Source organism: Mixophyes fleayi, chromosome 8, assembly GCF_038048845.1.
Source record: "Mixophyes fleayi isolate aMixFle1 chromosome 8, aMixFle1.hap1, whole genome shotgun sequence".
In the NCBI taxonomy this organism is placed as follows: Eukaryota; Metazoa; Chordata; class Amphibia; order Anura; family Limnodynastidae; genus Mixophyes; species Mixophyes fleayi.
Genome location: NC_134409.1, coordinates 39,901,171 through 39,924,869, shown reverse-complemented (window position 1 = coordinate 39,924,869; position 23,699 = coordinate 39,901,171). Strand labels below are relative to the sequence as shown.

The 23,699-nt window shown below is 39.2% G+C and overlaps 2 protein-coding genes across 11 annotated transcripts in view; one reads left to right on the top strand and one right to left on the bottom strand.

The window, feature by feature from the left end:
- Positions 1 to 18,887, bottom strand: part of KYAT3 (kynurenine aminotransferase 3) — a 97,008-nt gene extending 78,121 nt beyond the window's left edge. Inside the window, exons 1-2 of one of the 9 annotated variants that reach the window (XM_075182411.1) lie at positions 18,741 to 18,887; positions 2,108 to 2,208 (exon numbers count right to left, since the gene is read on the bottom strand). In XM_075182411.1, coding sequence (XP_075038512.1) covers positions 2,108 to 2,206 — 99 coding nt within the window. In that variant the 5' untranslated portion in view covers positions 2,207 to 2,208; positions 18,741 to 18,887. Of the gene's footprint in view, positions 1 to 970; positions 1,467 to 2,107; positions 2,209 to 18,740 lie in introns of those variants that run through there. The other 8 variants (XM_075182410.1, XM_075182422.1, XM_075182421.1 and 5 more) reach the window with 8 other exon arrangements.
- An 84-nt stretch (positions 18,888 to 18,971) lies between these two features.
- LRRC8B (leucine rich repeat containing 8 VRAC subunit B) overlaps positions 18,972 to 23,699 on the top strand; it is a 31,105-nt gene continuing 26,377 nt past the window's right edge. The window contains exons 1-2 of one of the 2 annotated variants that reach the window (XM_075182408.1): positions 19,059 to 19,110; positions 23,218 to 23,310. The gene's annotated coding sequence lies outside the window, so the exon portion shown is untranslated. Of the gene's footprint in view, positions 19,111 to 23,217; positions 23,311 to 23,699 lie in introns of both variants that reach the window. The other variant, XM_075182407.1, reaches the window with a different exon arrangement.

The following is a 23,699-nucleotide window of genomic DNA, read 5'->3' as shown; positions in this document are numbered from 1 at the left end:
TATTAAATGCAGACTGACCTTCTGAATGACAAAAGAACTACCCGACAGTCTTCTGACAAATCACAAACAGCAGTAATGACGGCAGTGCGTTTTGACGTAATTTAAAATGGCGACCGCTATATTAGTATTTTTAAAGCGGCAGTGGCGGCTCCCTAATCCTAACCCTAACACTTACCTTAGATGACAATTGGCATTGCTGCTTTTAAAGTGCTGATATCTCGGTCGCCGTTTTAAATTACGTCAAACTGCCCTACCGTCGTTACTGCTGTTCATGATTTGTCAGATGACCGTCGAGTAGTTCTTTAGTCATTATGAAGGTCAGTCTGCATTTATTAACTGTTGGGCAAGTCACTTTCTTTAATTTGTTGCCGTGGTAGTCACTGTCGGTGTTATTAGCACCATTAATGTGACTACCACCGGTTAGGTTGGATGTGTGGTCAAGTCGTTTTCTGTTATAGATTAATTGTAGGCCTTGTTTGATTATCTTTTCAAACAGTATAATTGCATTGCCTTTATGTATGTGGGGTACAATTTTGCTTTGGGTTTAAGTGTGGTGTGTTTGCATAGTGTTTCAAGTTGGGTGTGCGCACTGTACTGGAGGGTGCCGCAACATACGTATATGCTTGGCTGATCACATGCAACATTTGCCAGCAATATGTGCTTATAAATGGATCTATCAGTAAGAACACAGGAGATCTGTGAAAAAAAAATAAGGAAATAGGACAAGCAAAATCTATCCAAAGGCACAGTTACAATCAAATTTTCCGGGAACAGATTTTGAAGTCTCGTCCATGGAAACAACCACAATCACAATGAATCACAATCACAAAAATTGTTCAGGAATGGTTTGAGGAACATGACAAAGAGTTCAAGGTGTTGACTTGGCCTCCAAATTCCCCAGATCTCAATCATCAATAAAGTCAGTATATGTGGGATGTGAAAAACCAAGCCCAAGCCATGGAGGCCCCACCTTGCAACTTACAGGACTTTAAAATGATCTGCTGCCAATGTCTTGGTGCCAGATGCCACCTTCAGAGGTTTTGTGGAGTCCATGCCTCAACAGGTCAGAGCTGTTTTGGTGGCACGAGGGGGACCTACACAATAATAGGCAGGGCGGGGGGGGGGGGGTTTCATTTTGTGGCTGATTGGTGTATACATATCAAGACAATAAAATACATGTTTTTTTCACGTTTTTAACATTTTGGAATGTTTCATTTAAAAACATGTTCTTTTTATTAAAGAGCCTTATTCCTCAGTGATGTCACTGCTTTGAAGTGAAGCAAGGCTGCTTGCTCATGAATATTGGTTCAGCCCATAGAAAAGATGTCTCCAGTGTGTGCATGTGACTGATACACCTTAAAGCAGACGTGCCAAATTTGCAGCCCCGCCAGGGCAGAAAAAAAAAAAAAAAAATGTAAAAAATACTTATCTGACGCGGCAGCGTACGGCGCCCTCCTCCTTTCGCACTGAATGTTGGGTGTGATGTCATCATGCCCGACATTTCCAGTGAGGAGCGCACAGAGAGGAGCCACGAGAAATACAGAAGAAAACAGAAGAGAAGAAAGAAGGCAATAGAAAGGTAACTGAAGGGAAGCAAAAGTAACATGAAGGGTGCGGTATGAACCAGGGGAGACAGATGAAGGGGAGCAAAATTTGACACATTTGTGATGCGTCTTGTTTTTATTATATGCTCAGATTTTAGCAATCACACCAGATTTTGCCTCCAACATTTGTTAAATCAACAACTGTTAATTAAATTCCAGTTATTAGAAACACTTTTTGAAATGAAGCCCGTTTTATTTAAGGTTTGGCTGAGACACATTGTGTATATTTAGATTAAAATAAACATCACATATTTGTCCTAATCAACAAAACAGTAAAACTAGTTATTTCCCCACGGCACTTTTGTCAATGTTTGTACGGAGTTATTGTTATATATAGGTCAGAATACAACAAAACAATTAAAAACAAAAAAAAAAAATTCGAGCAACAACAAACAAATATGAAATGTATGCAAATACAGGATTTGTATCTCCAAAAATAACCATCACCGATGCCAAAATAAATCGTGCAGTAAATCCATTGGAATGTAGAAGGCAATACATACGCCTGTAGTGGAAAACATGAGGAACTGAGAGGCATGAACTGTCCTGAGCAACTGAAAGCGATTCCCAAGGTGGCAGACAGCACGAAAAGCAATCAACATGCCTACGGAATGGGTCAATAAAAGAGGTATTATTAGGTAAGCACAACTACGTTGCTGTAATTTCTATCAATTAAAATATCAAAAACAATGAGAAAATGTGCTATATTCAAAATAAGGACCCATTGTTCTATCAATATAATTGTAAGAAGCCAGTTGACCAAAAACACTTAAGAACAAGATAAAATATAAAAATATAGTAGTATTGAGATAAAACAAAAGAATATCTATTAGCTGGAATCTGATAGACATTCCGACTAAAGAACCTCTTTTATTGTACAAGAGGAAGGAGTAGCTCAATGTAATTGAGGCTGTTATATTGTAGCCATTTACACAGTACGTAAAGAAAGTAATATATCTACAAGAGTAAAGCTCATCGACATCTTTTACGTTTATGAAACCTGAGATATTTTGCACTTGAAACATTGGCAAAATTGAACACAACTTGCATACATATACCAGAGGTAGCTACAACAAGTTATTTGTATTCTCATTGAGTATTGAGTATTTGAAAGCAGCTATTCATCCAACCAGATCTACTTTGCTAGGCACAAGCAAACTGTGTGCTTTTAACAAATAAGAAGCCGTCACTGGCTTAAAAAAATTGTCTGCTATATAAAGCTGCAGAAACAGCGATTGGAAAAAGTCTCATGGAAGGTAACCGTGAAACAAAACACCAGGCTGAAATTGTTATCACACTTTATGAAACACAATGGAATACCTATGTGTCTGGCCGTGTCCTTAGTACACTGCATTAGGTTAAAGTGCTGAACAATGCGATGTTGCAAAATTTTCTCAAGAATTCTAAGAAAAAGGGCAAATCAAAAGTTGGATTAAAACTCTTTTGCTCAGAAGATGCGGAGTGAAACTATTTTAGTTTAAATCATACTGTTCAAAAGAGAAGCAGAAGCAGTAAAACCACTCTTGGAGAAACAGAACAGATGCTAATAGAGATCTGTATGAGAGCCTATTAAAGCTTGAAAAGAAAGTGATAACTTGACCAGTGTGAGGATTTACAACACTATCTCCAGATGACAGCTGTCAGAAAACAACTGCTGTGAGGATTCACACACTGGCTATATATGACATCTTTCAGATCTAATTACAAAGACAGCTACAAACACCTTTTCTCAATTGCTGTAATCGACTCACTGCTAAGAACAGAAATCTAGCTAGTCGCCTCACCTGGACTACTGCACAGTTGTCTTTACAATCAGCCCGTCAGTGAAACGGTCCAGTCATTTATTTAGCTCGTTTGTAGCCTCTATATTGTCCCTCAGTTCTTGTTTTGGCTCTCTCTGTTTGTGCTTTGAAAGTGACTTGTTTTGTTGGGACTGTACATTATGATTATACCGTTTCCAATCCTTCAACCTTGGGTTTGTCCCCTACTCTTCTACCTTCTCTAATCCCTTGACTTTCTCCATCAGTATTCTACCTGCTACAATCCTTTGATTTCACCTTGTACCTCACTACCACTCCTGCTCTCAGGACTAAGCGTCTTGACCCAGCCGAGTGGTTCTTTCCTTGGAGCTGCCAGCACAGTGACAACCAGATTAGAAATCAGTAGTAAAAGGTCTAGTAAGGTGCCTGTGCTGCTTAACGAAGACTTGTACTTTATTGGAGATCTTTATCAAAACATGTGACAAAGTTGGTGTACCAAATGACAACACGTATAGTTTTTGCAAGACTGGGATCAACAAACACTATCAGAGGCTCTGACTGTCTAACCAAGTCTGGCTGTCTCAATGAACTTGAAAGACAATGAGCTGATTCAAGTTTTCAAGCTTACGGACATGACATCAGAATCCATTGTATATTATAGTATATATTATTGTATATTAGTTAATGTTAAAATCACACCCCTCTAGTAGGGTATAATGACATTATTCTTCGTCAAGCAGAAATACCACTATGTATTTTACCCCTGCAGGCTGTGGTGATGTTTGACTGAAGAATAATACTACTTTTATCTTTCTTTCCTAGAAGCAGTTTATGTGCTCAAACCGTTGAAAAAGAGACTGTGGACAGAAGATCAGGCTGTTGTTAAAAGGCATCTAGAAATATTTATCTCATGGATCAAGGTCTCTGGACTATGATGTATACAAACTGGCTTCACCCAGCTTAAATGTACATGTGCAGCTCTTCAAGTAATTCCAGATAAGTTCTATTATGTAGCCCATGCACTATTTTAGTAACACTTCTCTATTATTATTTTTTTTATTTTATTAAATTTATTTTTCTAAATCGGGCTCCCAGGACTGCATACGAGGCGAGATCTTTACAGTTATTTACAAAGTTGTAATATACCTCTTCCTACACAACACAGGAATTATTGGTTTCCTACCTATCATCTGAAACTATATCTCCAAGACCTCTTACTTTTGTTGTTGCTCACATTACATAACCAATCATCTTGATTTTTGGATCCCACATGCTTTATTTTACATGTTGATGCATTGATGTATTATGTTACAAATGTTTGTACCATCTGCAATAATACATACCTTCCCTTGCCCCTGGTTACTAGCCCTCCCTACCGCACCACTGACTATTATACTAATATCCTATAGAGACAATAGGGGAACACATGAAAGTGAAGATGATGAAGATGTAGAAATAGAAAACAGTGAGAACAAAAGGAGAGGACAAGAAAGATAGCGTGACGTGGTACAAGCTTGAAGAAAGATAAATCATAAGGTATGTCTACATTCAATTGGCTGCATGAGATTAGTTTTTTATTTATAATACTATACTGAAAGAATGTTTTTTGACCTAGGTAGAGTACATTTTATAATAAAGCACAGACCATATGATTGATGCACACTGGCCGCTACTTTAGTTAGTTTCTCTGGCTGCTTTTTGCTCCCAGTCCTACCCTATTTTGTATAATTCTAACAATTATAAATCAGTTAAGTGTATACACAGTTGTGATAGCCAGTTTGGTGGCTGAACCAGTATTCATGAAAATGCTACCAACATCAATGAGACACTTGTCGAAGTCATATAATTGGATGAATGAAAGTATATTGGTTAATATTGTTTTACCGCGGAATTGCGATCAGTATGCCACATAACACGTGGCACGGCGCGATCGCACGATAAAATACGCACACATACACTCACACTTTCTCATTCATTTATTTATATATTTCATATTTATAATGGTTCCATTCCACAGTGATTTATGAGCAGATGGTATTTAGTTTATAGTTATATATATTAAGGTTATATATACACTTAAGTGATATTTAAGGTTCAGGTTATAGGAAACATGTCATGTTTAGTATCATTTTAATCCCCTATGTGTCCGCAGTTGTCCGGTTCATTCGCCAAAGGGATCGCGCATTGCATACTCTAGTTAGCGATGTTAGGGAATAAATGTTTAAAATGTTACAAACTGTGTATTGTGAATAGACTAGCTTAAACTGGTTTCTGGGCGGGAGAATCATCTGGAATGTTGACCCTCAACCTTGGAGGTGGTTGTTTGAACTGGCCTATGACCTGTTTACACTGGACCCTCCCGAAGCCTGGACCTATAGAAGCAAGCCACATCCTCTGTATTGTTTTCTCTGTAACACTGAGTGTATATAATACAGCTTTGCTGGGACCAGTGGCAATCATTCTCTGACCACAGTATTCTGGAGTGAAGTACTGTAGCTGGTACCAGCGGAGCGCAGCTAGCGTAGGCGGGTACGGCGGTATGTAGCTTTGGTATCGGCTGTACTGTATTATATTATGTATTGAACTGCTAAAACTTTTGCATCTGCTAAATAAATTGTTTGTGACTTGGAAACACAAGAAATCGCTTAGACAATGCTTATTTGAAAAACGATAGAATTACTTTAATACACTGTACGTCTCATGTCTTAGTGATGTCACTAATTCCTATAGAGTAGATAGGATAAAAATTGGTCTAGACTAGAACATGGCTTTATCCTCTGTGTGTAGGTTATTGATACCATGTCCTATAACTTAATTTCTGGACTGTTTTGGTTAACTGGAGTGACAATGATATGCTGATCTTACATATCATGGGGATTAAACATTAAAAACCAGATTGTTAAACATACATAAGATGGTACAGGTCATGCAAGAGTCAACGGCTGGCCAAAGTACATTCAGGTAGTAAAAATGGGAAAATGGTTGGTGATTAAAAGGCTTGGAGATACATTTACTAAAGCTTCTAAAAGGAAACGTGGGTGTTGCACATAGCAACCAGTCTGACTCTAGCCATCATTTATCTAGTATATGCTAGAACAGTGTTGGCTAACCTGTGACACTCCAGGTGTTGTGAAACTACAAGTCCCAGCATACACTTCAAGCAATAAGCTGCTATATATTGGCAATGCTTTGCCAATATATAGCAGCTTATTGCTTGAAGTGTATGCTGGGACTTGTAGTTTCTCAACACCTGGAGTGTCACAGGTTAGCCAACACTGTGCTAGAACATGATGGCTAGAATCTGATTGGTTGCTATGAGCAACACCCACTTTTCCTTTTCAGAAGCTTTAGTAAAATCTACCCCTTGGTCCCAATTAATGCCGGTCACTGGAAAAGAGAAAGATGGAAGAGCAACTGTCAAGTTACGAAGGTTGCAGACAGAAAAATGCTATTCCGCTACATAATTAATGTTATTTACAGCTCTCAGTTATTAATGTGCTTTTCAGCTACTAACATTTGAAAAGAACATTAAAGTAGGATGAATGTTTTCTTACGGGTGCATTCCCACCATGGTTTCAAAATGATAACCTTACATTTAAACTTTTAGAAGCATACATGCAGGTGGAACATTATAAAGTAGTTTAACCCAATACTGCTCTTCTTTTATCAGCTGGGACCAAGTTTCCACGTGCCATTGTCCTGTGGTCCTATAAGAGATGTTTTCCAATAGAACCTGACAATGAGGGGATCCCCAAAAGAAAATCTGGGACAACTAACCCGCATGTTTCATAGCAGTGGTTTATGTAATGTGACTGATGCACAACAGCTGCAGTTTGAGAAAACTGCCAAGAATACAAAGAGCAGCGGAAGATCATGGGGCAGTTAGAGGAGAATATTACTATGTTACTATGCACTGCCCACAGTTCTTCTTTGTTTTAGGAGTACAGCCCTTTAAGGCCTCATTCTCCACAAAAACAGAACTGCTTATCCAAAAAGTATAACATTATTATCACTTTCATCTATTCAGCGTTATTTGTCAAAACAAAATATATTCAAAAATGCTTACAGCTGCACTACCATCTAAACTAACATTTTCTTAAGGTGCCTTCTCCTGCTGGTCCCTGCAGCCGATTTTCCCGGATTCTCTCACAGCCCCTGGATGGAGGGTGTGGAGAGGGTGTGGTTATGTTCTGGAGGACCACAGGGCAACACACTCCAGTTTGCAATGGATACTCCTGCTTACACACCCCGTCCGCCGCCCTTTGAAGAATGTTAATAAAATTCATTTAATTTGCTGATTTTGCATTGCAGAACCAGAAGAAATCTGGGAAAACAGCTGCATGTAGCAGCCCCCGGGGAGGAAGCTAACAAACACCTTAAGAGAATATTTTTTCTAGGTGGGAATGCAGCATGTAAACAAGACTCTATTGGGCGGATTCAATTGTTTGCCGTGACCGCCGAAAAACGAGCGCTCAAAAACTATTACCGTTTATACGGTAATATTGTGCGTAATTACCGTTCATACAGTAATTTACTCGCTCAATTTCAGCTCGCTGCTCAGGGAGCTGCGAGCTGAAATTGAGCGAGTAATTACCGTATAAATGGTAATAGTTTTAACGCGCTCGTTTTTCGGCGGTCACGGCAAACAATTGAATACGCCCATATGTGTAATAATGTATGGACTTCTGGATGTGGTCAGACACAACTGTGGTACAATTTGGCCATCATCTGGGTATCCTACAAATGCTCTATTGACCAACATACAAGCTACTGATCCACCTGGTAAGAAATTCCAGGAAGTCCAAAGAATGTCTAATCACAAAGTCTTATATAGTTAAAGGGTTTGTCCAGTTACAGAAAAAATCCCCTTCTCCCACACATCATTAGGTTCTTTATTTCTTATTGTACTTATGTATTCAATTATCACAGGTCACAATATTATTTTCATACACTTTCAAACAAAGACTGCAGCAGTTCTTGCCAGTGATAAGAAGGCCATTGTCCTGTCTGGGCATAAGATCAAAAAATCCACCTCTTATGTGTGGAATTATTTTTACTTAAATTCTGACAACAGTTGGCTAGCCATTTGTAGTACTGTAAAGCCACAGTCAGTAGAAGTAGGGATCTTAACCATCTAGGATCCTCATCCATGTGCCATTTGAAGAGAGTTCATGGAAAGCTCTTGGGAAAATCAGAAACTTATGCTAAAAAAATAACAAGAAGCAGTCCAGCATCAGCTACCTCCCTTCTCTTATCTAGATCCCAGCACCTGCAATCTACACCCCCAACACCTTCATCATCAATACCCCCACAAGTGATCGGAGTTAGTCCTGCATCCAAGTTGCTGATGCGAAATGACTCCTCCCCTATCAAGGACTCCTCAGAAGAATCCTTGAGCGTTAGGCCCACTGCTGCTGCTCCTGCTGCTGGGGGTGGATCTTCAACCCAGAAGCAGACCAAGAAGAAGACTACTAGTAGTTTACAACAATTGACTGTTAAACAATCCTTTGCGACTGGGTAACAGCTTTCATACTTTCTTCCTCTAGCAAAGTGGATCACAGACGCCATGGTGACTATGCTAGTATTAGAACTGCGTGCAATAACCACTATAAATGCAGCTGTTTTAAGACAACTAATTGAGGTATTGTGTCCCTGTTACCAAATTTCATCACTACACCATTTTACTAGAAAAGCAATTCCTCACCTGTACCAGGAAAAAAAAACAGTTACAAAAAAGAAAATAATGTGATAGAAAATGCCATTCTACACTTAACCACAGATATGTGGACAAGCGGAACTGAGAAAACTAAAGATTATATGACTGACAGCCCACTGGGTTGACAAGTTGCCTTCAGCAGCATCTAACAAACAATGCCAGATCTTTCCGAGGCAGGCTACTCTGTGTATCATCTATTTCACCACGAGGCATACTGCGGTCAACCTGTTTGTGGGCAGCACAGTGACTTAGTGGTTAGCACTTCTGCCTCACATCACTGGGGTCATGAGTTGGATTCCCAACCATGGCCTTATCTGTGTGGAGTTTGTATGTTCTCCCCGTGTTTGCGTGGGTTTCCTCCGGGTGCTCCGGTTACCTCTCACACTCCAAAAACATACTGGTAGGTTAATTAGATGCTATTAAATTGGTGTGTGTGTGTGTGTGTGTGTGTGTGTGTGTGTGTGTGTGTGTGTGTGTTTAGATTGTAAACTCCAATGGGGCAGGGACTGATATGAATCAGTTCTTTGTACAGTGCTGCGGAATTAGTGGTGCAATATAAATAAATAGAGGATGATGAAAAACGTCAAAATGTCATTGCAACATAGCTAATCCTGCTTGTACCCTCCTGAGGATATGTGATTTCTGATAACACCACCAATATTGTTAGATGATTACAGCGGTGGGAATTCCATCACATTTCCTGTTTTGCTCACACAAAAAACTTGGTGGAACTGTCGAAGTCGTATAATTGGATGAACGAAAGTATATTGGTTAATATTGTTTTACCGTGCGATTGCGATCAGTATGCCACGTAACACGATCACACGGTAAAATATGCACGCACACACTCGCACTCTAACATTTAGTTATTTATATATTTCATATTTATATTGGTTCCATTCCAGTGATTTATGAACAGATAGTATTTAGTTTAATATTAGTTTATATATTATGATTATATGTACACTTTAGTGTTATTTGAGGTTCAGGTTGCAGGAACTGTGTCATGTTTAGTATCATTTTAATTAGGGATGTGCACCGGCCACTTTTGGTGTCTCGTGTTTTGGATTCGGATTTGCTTGAGGTTTTGGGTTCGGATTTGTTTCGCAAAACACCTGACGAAAGGTTTTGGTTCGGATTCGGATTTATTTGGAAAAAAACATAAAAAGTGTTAAAATCAAGTTTTTTTGGTTTATTTTCACTCCTACGCTATTATTAACCTCAATAACATTCAATAACAATCATTTCCACTAATTTCCAGTCTATTCTGAACACCTAACAATATTGTTTTTAGTCCAAAACGTTTCACCGAGGTAGCTTTCTGGACTGCATAGTGCAGTGGTCCCGGTACCAAATTTGGTACCGGGGCCACAATACCTCCGCCTTCAAATGGTCTGAATTCCACTGCACAGCTGCCTGCTCCTACATCCTCTGCAGCATATACAGGGTGTAGTTCGAGCGTGTCAATACCTCTTGTTTTTGACGATGACAGGTCATTTTCATTAATTTATGATTTGGCAGCAACAGTCAACGTTGTTTAATATCTGATACGCCTCTATCTGGACTGCATAGTGGAGTGGTTGGTACCGGGGCCACAATACCTCCTCCAACTTTCAAGTGTAGTGTTTATAATTTATAAAAACTACAGTAGTTATAGCACGTCAATAACTCTTGTTTTAGACGACCATGGTACAGAGCATTCATCATTGAGATCCCATCAAGTATGTGAAAGACAGACAGCGTCGAAGTGTTATTTGTTGACTTTGTTAACAAAAAAAACTGTCCCTATTGCAAATATGTGTGCAATGAAGAGTGACTTTTTCATTTAAAGGCTCAAGCTTTCAAGTGTAGTGTTTATAACTTATAAACACTACAGTAGTTCTAGCACATCAATACCTCTTGTTTTTGACTACGACAAGGCATTTTACGTTTGGTTTAATTAGTAGAATTTGTTTTAATTTTGTTTTACTTTGTGCTCATGGCAAACGACTGTTGAACGGTCACATAATGCCAAAAAAAGAGTTGCAAGATGGAATTGTCCTTGGGCCCTCCCACCCACCCTTATGTTGTTGAAATAGGACATGCGCACTTGAACAAACCAATCATTTCAGCGACAGGGCCTACCAAACAACTGTGGCTGAAATGACTGGTTTGTTTGGGCCCCCACACCAAAAAAGCTATTCATCTCTCCCTGTACAACCTAAACAGGCTCTACTGAGGCAAGATGTCGTCCTCAGCCTCAACCTCTGATTCCTCTCCCCCTACAGTGTGTACTTCCTCCTCCTCCCGCTGGACTCCACAACCACAGGTCCCTCTGTACTATCTGGAGGGTAGTGCTGTACTTGATTGAGGAATTGATAATTCATTTTTATGAACATCATTTTTTCAACGTTCTGAGGAAGCAACCTCCTTCGCCGCTCACTGACCAGGTTCCCCGCTGCACTAAAAACTCTTTCCGAGTACACACTGGAGGGGGGACAACTCAGGTAAAATAGAGCCAGTTTGTACAGGGGCTTCCAAACTGCCTTTTTTTCCTGCCAGTAACAATATGGACTGTCTGACATGTCTATTTGGATGGTGTCAGCAAAATAATCCTCCACCATTTTTTCTATTGTGACAGCATCCAATGCAGCAACAGTAGACATGTCTGCAATGGTTGGCAGGTCCTTCAGTCCGGACCAGATGTTATCAGCATCCCCGCCAGCGGGTCTTTTAGGAAAACTAGCAGCTCGGTACTCTCCTGCCCGTTCCGAATCCAAATCGAGGCCGAACGTCATCGTGACGTCGTCGGATCTCGGGGCTCGGTTCTCACGATACTTCAACATTATAAATACACACCTCCACAGCAATCCATCGCCATTTGACAGAGGGAGAGAGCAGGGTGTAGTCACAGGCTGATTAGAGCAGGGACAGAGAATCCAATATTCTTCTTGCAATTGCTCTAACAAAAATCGCTAGAGAAGAGAGGAGGATAGAGGTTTATTATTTTTTGTTAATATTTGGCACTCCCCAGTGCTTTTGGGGTGTCCCCCATAATTGTGCATAAATATTTCTGGCTGTCAAAAGTCATATCTGTCAGCAGTATCTACCAACTAATTGTTAGCACTCCTCAGTGCTTTTGGGGTGTCCCCCATAATTGTGCATAAATATTTCTGGCTGTCAAAAGTCATATCTGTCAGCAGTATCTACCAACTAATTGTTAGCACTCCTCAGTGCTTTTGGGGTGTCCCCCATAATTGTGCATAAATATTTCTGGCTGTCAAAAGTCATATCTGTCAGCAGTATCTACCAACTAATTGTTAGCACTCCTCAGTGCTTTTGGGGTGTCCCCCATAATTGTGCATAAATATTTCTGGCTGTCAAAAGTCATATCTGTCAGCAGCATCTTACCAAATAATTTTTACCACTACAAGTGCTTTGCGCTCAGAATGGATTCAAAGCAGTCCACATATGATCAGAATGAGCAACCAGGTTCTGTCACAAGTCCTGATGTTAGTGTTCCCAGTACGTCATCTGGCCAAGGCGATGTCAAACAACAGAGTGTTTCCAAATCAGTGCAAAAAACAAAAACCCCCAAAAAATTTACTGTGTTGAAGCGAAAAAAAAAGTGTTACTGAGCAAAAGTTAAGTGGCGATAAAAATTTTTTTGACAACATGCCATTCTACACACGCAGTGGCAAAGAGAGAATGAGGCCTTCACCTTTGGCTATTAGTGGCAGATCCAAAAATGTTACCGACCCTACAAGTGGTGCACAACTACTGTTACGCGTCAAAGCCGAGCTGCAAGATAACAGTAAGGCATTGGAGAATAATGTTTGCTCTGAATCAGAAATGACACCGATCCCTGTGGAGAGTCCATCCAACAGTGGTATGTCTAATTGTGAGCATTCTGTTAGTGACAGTGTACCCATAAAGAAGGGCCCTTTCAGCAGTTCTGCTGATGTGTACCTGAACAGCCCGAGTGTAGCCGCTGATACACAAATTGAGGATGCCACTTTGGAGATAGAAGAGGATGAGGGGGAGATTTATGGAGGGGACGAGGGCGCTAATGAGGATGTTGATGATTATGATGCAGACAGATACCAAATTGCATTTCTCAATTTCTATTTATATTCTAGATTATAAAACGGCTGAATAATTTTCTATTTTATTCCTAATGGAGAGGGGATCTGATGCTGACAGATACCAAACTGCCTTTGTCCATTTATTTGTATATTCAAATTTCTAGTTCTACAATCTATGCAGGCTGCTTTTTTTATATTCAACTACAAGTGGAGGGCGGGGGCTTAGATAGCCACCAAAGTACCGTGGTCCATTTAATTCTACTTTCTAGCTCCACAGTCTGTGCAGGCTGCTTTTTTAATATTCAACTACAAGTGTAGGGTCTAATATACACCCAAAGATGATGGCTACATTGCCAATGATCAAAGATGGAGAAGGTAGACAACCAGGTTTGACTGTATAATTTGCAGACAAGTGTTCGCATTAAGGACGGCCTACCAGGGATTCAACTGTTTTTTCCATAATTTATTAGCTTTAGAATTACCTCACTTATCTAAGAAACTGGTGGAGCACTAAATTAGGTTATTTTAGACCCAAAAAAAATTGTATTTTTTTCAAAAATAGCAAAACAAAACCAACCAAAACCAAAACACGCAAGGGCGGTTTTGCAAAACCAAAACCAAAACACGAAGGTAATCCAGATCCAAAACCGAATACAAAGCCAAAACACGGGGGTCAGTGACCATCTCTAACGTATACATTTATATTTGGTATTGGCTGTACTATAATATTTCCGCACATTTTCGGCATTCTGTAACAGCATGTAGGAGAATGTAACAGCTGCAAGAAGAATAGAATTTGAGGGGGAATGTCACCTGTGAAGAGAGTGCAGACACTATTAGCTCGAGTCAAGTGATTCCCTTAATTAGACTTTTGGAGAAGCAGCTAGAGAAATTGAAAGAGGAAATATAACAACACAAATCCACTAACTATATTGGAATTGTAGATTAAGTACTTAATTCGCTTCGCCAGGATCCAAGAGTTATCAACATCTTAAAATCGGATCACTAAATTTTGGCAACTGTGCTTGATCCTAGGTTTAAGAGTTATGTCTTCTCTTTCTTTCCCACTGACCCAGATCTCAAGAGATGCAATGAGCTCCTGGTCAGCAGGCTGAAAGCTCAAGTGGTACATGACACAACAACATCTCCTCCTTCAATTTCTCTTGCAACTGCTTCTAGGAAAAAACTAAGCTTTCCCAAGATACCCAGTGGTCATGTAGATGAGTCCGCACAACATTTTGAAGGCCATTACATCAAAGTACACAGACTTCTGTGATGGTGGATTCCAGCAGGGATGAATTAGTATTGTTTGAGGATGATGTACACACTGTTGAGGATGAATATGATGACAGTGTAGATTGCAGGTGCTGAAATCTAGCTGAGAGAAGGGTGCTAGCTGATGCTGGTATGTTTGGTAATATTCTGGGTAGAATGGCATCTTGGCAATTTTATGTTTTTCTACAGTAAACTTTCACCTTTATTAGAGAGGTTTTTTTCTTTAAAAAGGTACAAGCTTTTAATTTACATTTTTGTTTCACTGACTTAAAACCACTATGCACTTGGCATAGGCTTTAGCACCGAGGTAGAGGGATTAGTATCATCATGACTGAGACTGGAGAGTGACAAGAACAATGCCACCCCTCCTGTTTCTGTATGAGCTATGGCACAGTAAAATGTAACTGCAGATTTAGACCAAGCCTGCCAGCCCTATTATTTATATTTCAGCAATGACAATTAGCAATGGAGCTCTCCTCTTTGTGTGTTACCTATAACACAGTACATTATGGGATTTCAGATTTAGAAGACGAAGCCTGCCAGACCTATTAATTCTATTTCAGCAATGAAAATTAGCAATGGAGCTCTCCTGAATGTCACTGTAGACTTTGAAGAACACTGCTACTCCCTCCTCTTTCTATTCTACCTATTACGCTGCCCAACTGCTCTACAGACTACCAAGAACTGTGCTACCCCTTCTGTGTCCCTCTCTGAAATGGATCGCTTTGGAGGGCGGTACTTATAGAATCCAAAAGTCACGAGATCCGACGACATAACAATGATGTTTCTGCCTCGTTTTCAATTCCGAGGGTGCGTACTCGGATCTGTTAAGTTCAGGTGTGTTCGGTTCTCGGGAAATCGAGCCTGAGTATCTCTACCTAAGAGTACATAAACAAGTCAAACCCTTCAAAGCTGTTTATACCAGTCAGGCAAGGGTCTGTAAAAGTCATATTCAAGGTGACTGGAAAAGGTGAACAGATGATAGATCTGTTCCTGGTGTGATGACGTTAGCTAAGGCATATGTTTATGTATACTGATCACAGAATTCTTTTGTCTCATGTATTTTTCGCTTATACAATCTGTGCAAAATAGATTAGAATCGCACAAATCTTATGGTTGCACTGTAACTGGAAAAAATATTACTAACACAAGTAAACAAAAAGTTAGTACTTTTAATGAATAATTATTAAGATTTGTATATAGACTTGAAATTAATTTATAATAAACATTAAAAACGCATAGACATGCTTTGTACGTTCCTTATAACATAAGTTCATCTGTTAGACTTATTAAAATATGAAATAAAAAGGTTATTAATAAACAGTTGTCCAGTCAATGTGATGAAATAAAATGTAAAAAGTAGCAAAAACACCTTAAATGCACCCAACATGAAATACTGTATCATTCTAATTTATAGCCAATAAAATATCCCCCTCCTACTATCCCTGACCTTTCTTTCCCCCCCTCTTTCATAAATCATAAAAGTGAAAAGGAAACACAGAGTATCAATATTTTGTTTACGTCAGTTGATTGTACTTGTACTGTCCTCTTTAAAGTATAAAAATTAAAAATATCCCAAATATCTCTGTATTACCAATGTGCCCAATATTAACACGATTAGCAATGTCCTAATATCAATACCAATAACCCAGTGATGAGCAACAAGTGGTGGTAGGGCACTCAAAGCCTTCACCTGACACCTCCAGATCCTTCAATTAGCCGCAAAGTGTCTCTGAAACGTCTGTGAGACATTTCTCGGCGGAGATTTGACAGAACTCTCCGCTCATTTTTCGGTGCAAGGAAAAATGAGAGGAGATTTCTACAGTAATTGCCAACGCCACATTGCCGATAATTGAATACCCCCCCCCCCCCCCAAAAAAAAAAAAGTTTGCTTTCCTTAAACTAGAATAGACTACACATAGTTGCTGTTTAAATAAAACAGGATAAATGGCTGAATAAAATTATTCTTGATAAACTGACAAACTACTGAAACTGGTCAACACATTAATATATAAAGCACCTAAAGCCATCACAGGGATAATTTACCACTGTGTGATACAAAATGTTTCCCCACAAAACACATCACATGGGCTGTAAGACAATGACAAAATAACAGCTGGAGTGGGACAAAAAGCAAAAGGTTGCAAGCAAACCTTGTTATTCCTCTAGATTGCTTGTAAAGTGTGGTCACTGTCAAAAAAAGGAGAATTCTTTCTTGGAAGGTTTTTTGATCAGTTCCTTCTAAGGCATTGTGCTCATTTAAAAGCTACACGCAGCAATGATTTGCAGATATTACTAGCAATATTTAGATACAATGTCAAAGGACTATACTGCGATATAAACCTATAGGGCAGTAAAACCCCCAAAGGTCAAATGTCCATTAAAAACGATCATCACACCATACTCGTTGTCATTAAATGTTTAGATATTCATCATAATAAATAAAAAAAACACACCACCAAAACGTTTACATAGAATAAGAGAAATTCAGATCAATAGCAGTACCTAGTTATAGTCTACAAATCCAGTATTAGACTCCCTGCACCAGAATTTGTTTACACGGTTACATCTGATATACTTCTGTCTAGAACAGTATAACAGTTTATTTGGTAGTTCACATTTTTCTGGCCTCTACTAAGTTGACTCTGATAACTTTTTTAACTAAGCTGTTACACAGGCAGTTATTTGTAATATGTTAATTAGACAGGCATCTGAATTTTATTTAATTCACATATGTTACAGTAATTGTAGACAGACAGTGAAGTTAGTTAACTAACAATCTCATTTATGTGATGCAAAGTATATTTATCTGCACACAGATTTACAGGTTAGCACAGGCATGCCAATTACTGCATCATCTGTTTCTGTGGGATGTTGTAAAACGAAAACGTCATAACACAGTACAGACTTTTATGAGCAAATTTAGACTCTCTAGACTGGTCTTGGGATTTTGAAGGTACATGGTGGAAACCATCTATCTAGCAGTTCCACCCTGGTGACTGGCCACTGCAGACCTCCAAATAGAGTGCTGGGATTAGTATATTGTTTAGAACAGCTGCAGTAGTCTAAGAGGGGATATACAGAGAGGCCTATGGTGAGACAATCTGTACTTCCTCTCTGCCAGTCAGTGAAGGTGGCAGTGGCGGGTAGGAAGGATAAAAGTAGAACACTAGACAACACTGGCCCTACTTCTTCATTTGAATATATTGTTCAATAAAATGGAATTTTTGCAGATCCCGGTTCATAAGGTGTATACCCCATCCTATTCCACCAGTCCGTAGGAGCATCATTAGCTCAATTCATAGCACTATTCACCTAGATGCACTAATAGATATTCAGTCCTGTATATAGAGGCATATGGGCTGCAAATTATTAACCATAAAATTACACTGCAGTTTGCATGTCCAGTGCACTGTGAGATCACTTCAGAAATGATCCTCAGTTTGCTTTCCTCTTCTAAATAAGGGCCCCAAAAAGCAATTATTTATCTATTATATGTTTAGGACGTGATGGTCTTGCACTACAGCCACATATCATCTACAGAGTGTACAAGTCACAGCTGCTGCAGTACATCTTGGAAACCAGGGCTTGCAATTATGCTTGTCAGACTTTTTACCACTGAAAATCAATCATTATTAGACTGTTAACTGTGATCAAACTTAATCTCTTTATGTGCACCTGCTCACTGTACATATTTAGTAGGAGCAACTGGGCTTTAAGCTTTGGGGATGTAATATATAAGTGTGTATTTGTTTATATTATTATTTTGTTTACTTTTACTTATTATGAACACCATGGACATGAGGGTGGGGGGTTTGGAATATAAGTCAGTTATCTGCACCGTCCATGGTGTTGGAATAACTTAAGATGCTAAACTATAATATTACCTTTAATTATTAGTTCAGGTTAGTTGGAAAACAAAATTCATTCAATTGCTCCTGGCCCTACCTTAAGCACTGCAATAAGTAAATATGTATCTGATATCCCCCATACTCTAGACGACTAGACAATATCAATTTGTGGTATATTTCCTAGGGTAGCATTAATTGTGTAAAATGTACTATTGGAAGATTTTAGGAAAAGTGTATTTGTTTGGTATCATAAACGTTACCAAATTGAAATCATATTTTTTCTGAAAACATAAACCGTATACAATTCTCTTAGTAAAACAGGTATTCGCCTCACAGAATTAAAAAGGAAAAAAATTATCATTATCAGGTCACAAAAGAGTATCACTGTGTACAGTCACACAGAACACGTGTATGGGAAGCGCAGCGTCTCTCCTGTCATCACTAATTACTAACATACCGCTGATACTTACTGATACTAGTGCACTAGCTGCGTCCTTCTGTCCCAGTAACCCTCAGTGATACGAGGGGAAGGGACGGCTGTGACTCCAAGACACACACTGCTCCCAGGTAGTGCAGAGGAGAGGTGATTGGAGGACTGCTTGAATGAAGGTTATATCAGCCAATAGCAGGTCTCAGCTCTGACCACCGCCCCTTCCAGCATTGGCTGCTTGTTGCCTCCTGGTCCATGCACGCTGACTGACAGAGCTGAAGACCAATAAGATGTTGTGTTAGAAAAAAAGAGGGCAAGCAACCATTGGCTATTGGCTGTACACTACATCTGTAAGGGAGTAGGAAGAAGCCACTGACAGAGGGAGATGGGCTGGAGGTGATCTGAGCCATGTAAGTGACAGCTGTATAGGTGTGTGTCAGTGTTATTACACCGGGATAGCCCAGTGCTGTGTCTTGTTGTGGGGTGGATGATGGAGTGGGAGGAATACATCATGTCATTGCTTTATAGGTGTGCACAGTGTAAACGGATTTATAGTTAGACCTGGATACTATGACAGGTGGCTCTATATTACAGTACAATTATTAATATTACTATTTATATAGTGCCACAGTTCTGTACAATTGGGAACATAGTAATTAAACAAGTCTGTATAGTAGCAGACAAATAGGCCTGCTTCTAACTATAGGAAAAGAGAAGATACATGAGGTTAGTACCTCACAGATTGCATATTGGTAAAGGCCAGATTGGTATGGGAAATAAGAGCTTAGCTGGGCTAAATGATCCAGTAACACAGCATTTGGTTTGGGGGGTAGTAGGTTTTTTGAGTATAGAAACAGTATAAACAGGATATAGAATAGAGAGTTGGTAATAGTGTAGATTATTTTAGGGAGGGTAAGAGGGTGGTTTTGGGAGCTTGCATAGGAGGTGCGTTTTCAGAGCAGGTTTGGAATCTAGAGGAAAGTTTTGTTCCACAGGGAAGAAATTCCACAGAGCGGGTGCAGCCCGAAAAATGCCTTGTATCAGTGTATGGGCGTTGGTAATGAGTGAGGATGATTACAGAGTGTAACAGAACAGCAGCATCTTATGGCCAATTGTTTCATTGCCTTTAGCTTGAGTTAGCCAGCTATGTGATTACTATTTGCTTTAACAATTGGATACAAAAGCAATCTTTAACATCACCTGATTTTTGGAAATTAATTTTATGCTCTTATATACATCCATTAAACCCATAGAGCACATAAATCCACAAATACTGACCACTTTTTGAATAGCTGTAGAACACTATGATAAAAAAGATGTATACAAATTTCAGCCTATATTAAAGTTATTCATATATATTACAATAAAAGAATGTCTGCAAAATTAATAGTAAAAGTCCCAATATTACTAAGGAACCTCAAAATAATTTAAATGTATAATCTGAGGTGGGACACTAAATTAGTAGCAGGTTGGACAAAGTTTGTTAATGTACTGATAAAGATAAATTAGGAACCCAATAGGATGCCACTTAGATGCTAGTTAGGCCAGAATAAAACCTCCACAATCTGAGTGATAGACGGTAAATCATTACTATAAATCATGAAATATCCACCATTATTCCTTGATAGTTATGGAGATCCCATTTGTTGTATGGGGGCAGGACAGTGGCTAGGTGGTTAGCACTTCTGCCTCACAGCACTTGTGTCATGAGTTCAAATCCCGACCATGGCCTTATCTGTGTGGAGTTTGTATGTTCCCCCTGTGTTTGCGTGGGTTTCCTCCAGGTGCTCCGGTTTCCTCCCACACTCCAAAAACATACTGGTAGGTTAATTGGCTGCTAACAAATTTACCCTAGTATATATGTCTGTCTGTGTGTGTGTATGTTAAGGAATTTAGACTGTAAGCCCCAATGGGGCAGGGACTGATGTGAGTTAGTTCTCTGTACAGCGCTGCAGAATTAGTGGCACTATATAAATAAATGGTGATAATGATGTATTAGTGTCTTTTGATAGTCACAAATGTGCAGAAAAACAAAGGCAAACGAAGACATTCACTCTGTGATCTTCCACAGAATATAGCTCTATGCAGTCCATCTACTAATCAAATCACATGACAGCTGGTAATGACATAGGAGTAAGAAAGTGCACAGTGAAGTATTATGTAGGCAGGCATACCAAGATTTGTATCTTTCTGCCTGACTAACCTGTGACTCTCCACGTGTTGTGAAACTACAAGTCCTAGCATAATGTGTTAGATATTGCCTGGCTATCTACTGGCAAAGCATGCTGGGACTTGTAGTTTCACAACATATGGAGAGCCACAGGTTGGCCAGGCCTGCACTATAATGTTCAAGGAACAATATCCATATTATCCTTCAAGATATATAAAAAAAATTGTACATTTCTTATTGGATTTCATAAACGTACTGACGCGGTGTTCCACACTTTAATAGTGATTTCATCAGAGGAATAGTATACACAGGCTATTAAACCCAGGTAACATTGTCATTTCCATCTCCATAGTACAGATTGGTGAAGGCCTATTGCTAGTGAGTCAAATAGAAATAATAGAAGTGTAGGCCATCGCTATACATTTGAACTCAATTGTTCTCTGTTTCTTTGCTAAAGTTGATCACCGAATACGATTTATACTATTCATTTTAACCCCTGGCAGATTTTTGTCTGAGTTATTTACTAATATGGTAAATAACAAACACATATTAAAATGATCATTTCATATGCATGGCACTGCCAAAATAAGGGCCCTTACACATTGGTTTTTTGTCAAACACCATCTACACCGTACATCAAACATATTCTCATCTGACATTCGGTGGTTATCGAATGCTTGTTCTTTCAATCGGTGGGAAGGGTTTAATGGTGAACACTCCAGTGTGTTCACTTGTGATGAAGCAAGCAGCAAACGCTTCAGACCACAAATAATAGTGAGTATGGGGGCATGTAATAATATCTATATAAACATCAAGTTCTGGTGTCTTTGCTTAGAATGAGTGATCTCTAGTGTCATCACTATGTGGTCTATGTAGCTGTTATATGGTCATAGAACCTGTTTGTGAGTTCTAATTCCCTTATAATGTACAGTAGGGATGCATTGCCTCATAAATCTGATTTCGGGTTTGTTTTCCAAAACAACATTGACAGAAGTGGCCTAATTAGTGCCGTACCTAAACACAGATAGAGATATATATATATATATATATATATATATATATATATATATATCTCAAAAACTGGGTTTAATAATCTTGATGACTGCAATATTTTGAGTAAGTTTTAAGTTTAATCACACCGTGACTTAAAAACTGCCACTGTACATTGGAAATGTTATTTTGTGACACCACATGGCTACTTTGGGGCAAGTTTGCCTAGTTTCTATAGGGAAGCACAAAACCTGTGGACCGAAATGCTAAGATGGTGGCATTTGTGGGGCCCCAAAAATTTTGTACTGTGGTCCTTCCTTGATAAGTACAGATTGCACCCAATTTTGCACTGAAGAGTAGGAATGAGGTTTCATGTTGTGGGACATGATTACTGAAATGAGATTCTGGAGATTGGGGGGTAAATGTCTCAAACCTTCTAAAAAGGAAAAGTGTAGGTGTTGCCCATAACAACCAGTCAGATTATAGCTACCATTTTCTAGAATGTACTTGATAAATGATGGCTAGAATCTGATTGGTTGCTATGGGCAACACCTCCACTTTTCTTTTTTAAAGGTTTGATACATTTAATCCTGGGTCTCCTCCTATATTTATAATGGAATGCACTTTTCTCTTCCCAGTAACTCTTCTGCGGGAATGCACATTTCTAGGTGAATGTGACCTATGTAATAAAAAGCTTCATACACACAGTAATACATTTGTATTTTTACATACATGATTGAAACAAGGTATCTGACTTGGAATGGAATAAATATTTATTTCCTTCTACAGCTCAACGGCCTCAGTAATTGTGATAGGTAAAACTTGTCCCAGGACAGCATACACTAGTATAGGTCATTTGTCTGTTATGCTGAAGCCTAGTACACAGGCAACAAAATGCAGCATAATAAATTTTATTTATAACAGGAGCAATAACCATAATATCCAGAAGGACTAGCTAGTCATTTTACAATCCCAGATAAACACTTTATTGCACTCATCTAAAAATGTCTTACTGCAGTAGCTTACATGGTGACAATTGTGTTTCCACCTCCATGGTTTTGCAGCCTAGTTCTTAGTTTGTGGGCAAGTGAGAACAGGCCACGAGAAGCAAAAATCACACTTCCAAATGTGAAAGAAATGATGAGGCCATGTTGGGACAATTACTGCCCCACTTTATGACCAGAGCCAGCTTAACAACATCATGGGTCCCCGGGCAAAGCAGTGCACTGGGGCATATATATATATATATATATATATATATATATATATATATATATATATATATATATAAAATGGCCCCCCTTAACTTGCCTTTCAATCGCCTTAGTATGATCCCCTGCTTGTGTTCTTTCTTTAGATCTCCGTGCTGCGCTCGCAGTGACACACCCGACATTCACTGTGAGCACAGCACAGAAGTGGGGACCAGGGAGGAAGCAGGTGAGCGCAAAGTGTAAGTTGTGTGTGTTTTGGTTTTTGTTTTTTTTATATATACAGGAGTCCTGCATTTGGGCCCCTTTTCCCTCTGGGCCCCCGGGCACCTGCCCATAATGCCCACTCGGAAAGACGGCCCTGTTTATGACCCTCCACAGAAAACACTGAATGTTGAAAATATTAAATATATAATGAGAGAGAAGCTACTGACTCATCATAGGAAGGTTAAAAGTTCAGGTACCATAAAGACATCCCTCTCCCCAAAACTATACCTTGACACTCCTGTCGTACACATTTTCTCATAGACCTCTTATTCGTGCACATCATAGCAGACCCATATGGATTAGTTATTATTTGTGGAAATGTAGAAGTGACGCTATGGAAAATGATAAGTGATTGGCAATATTT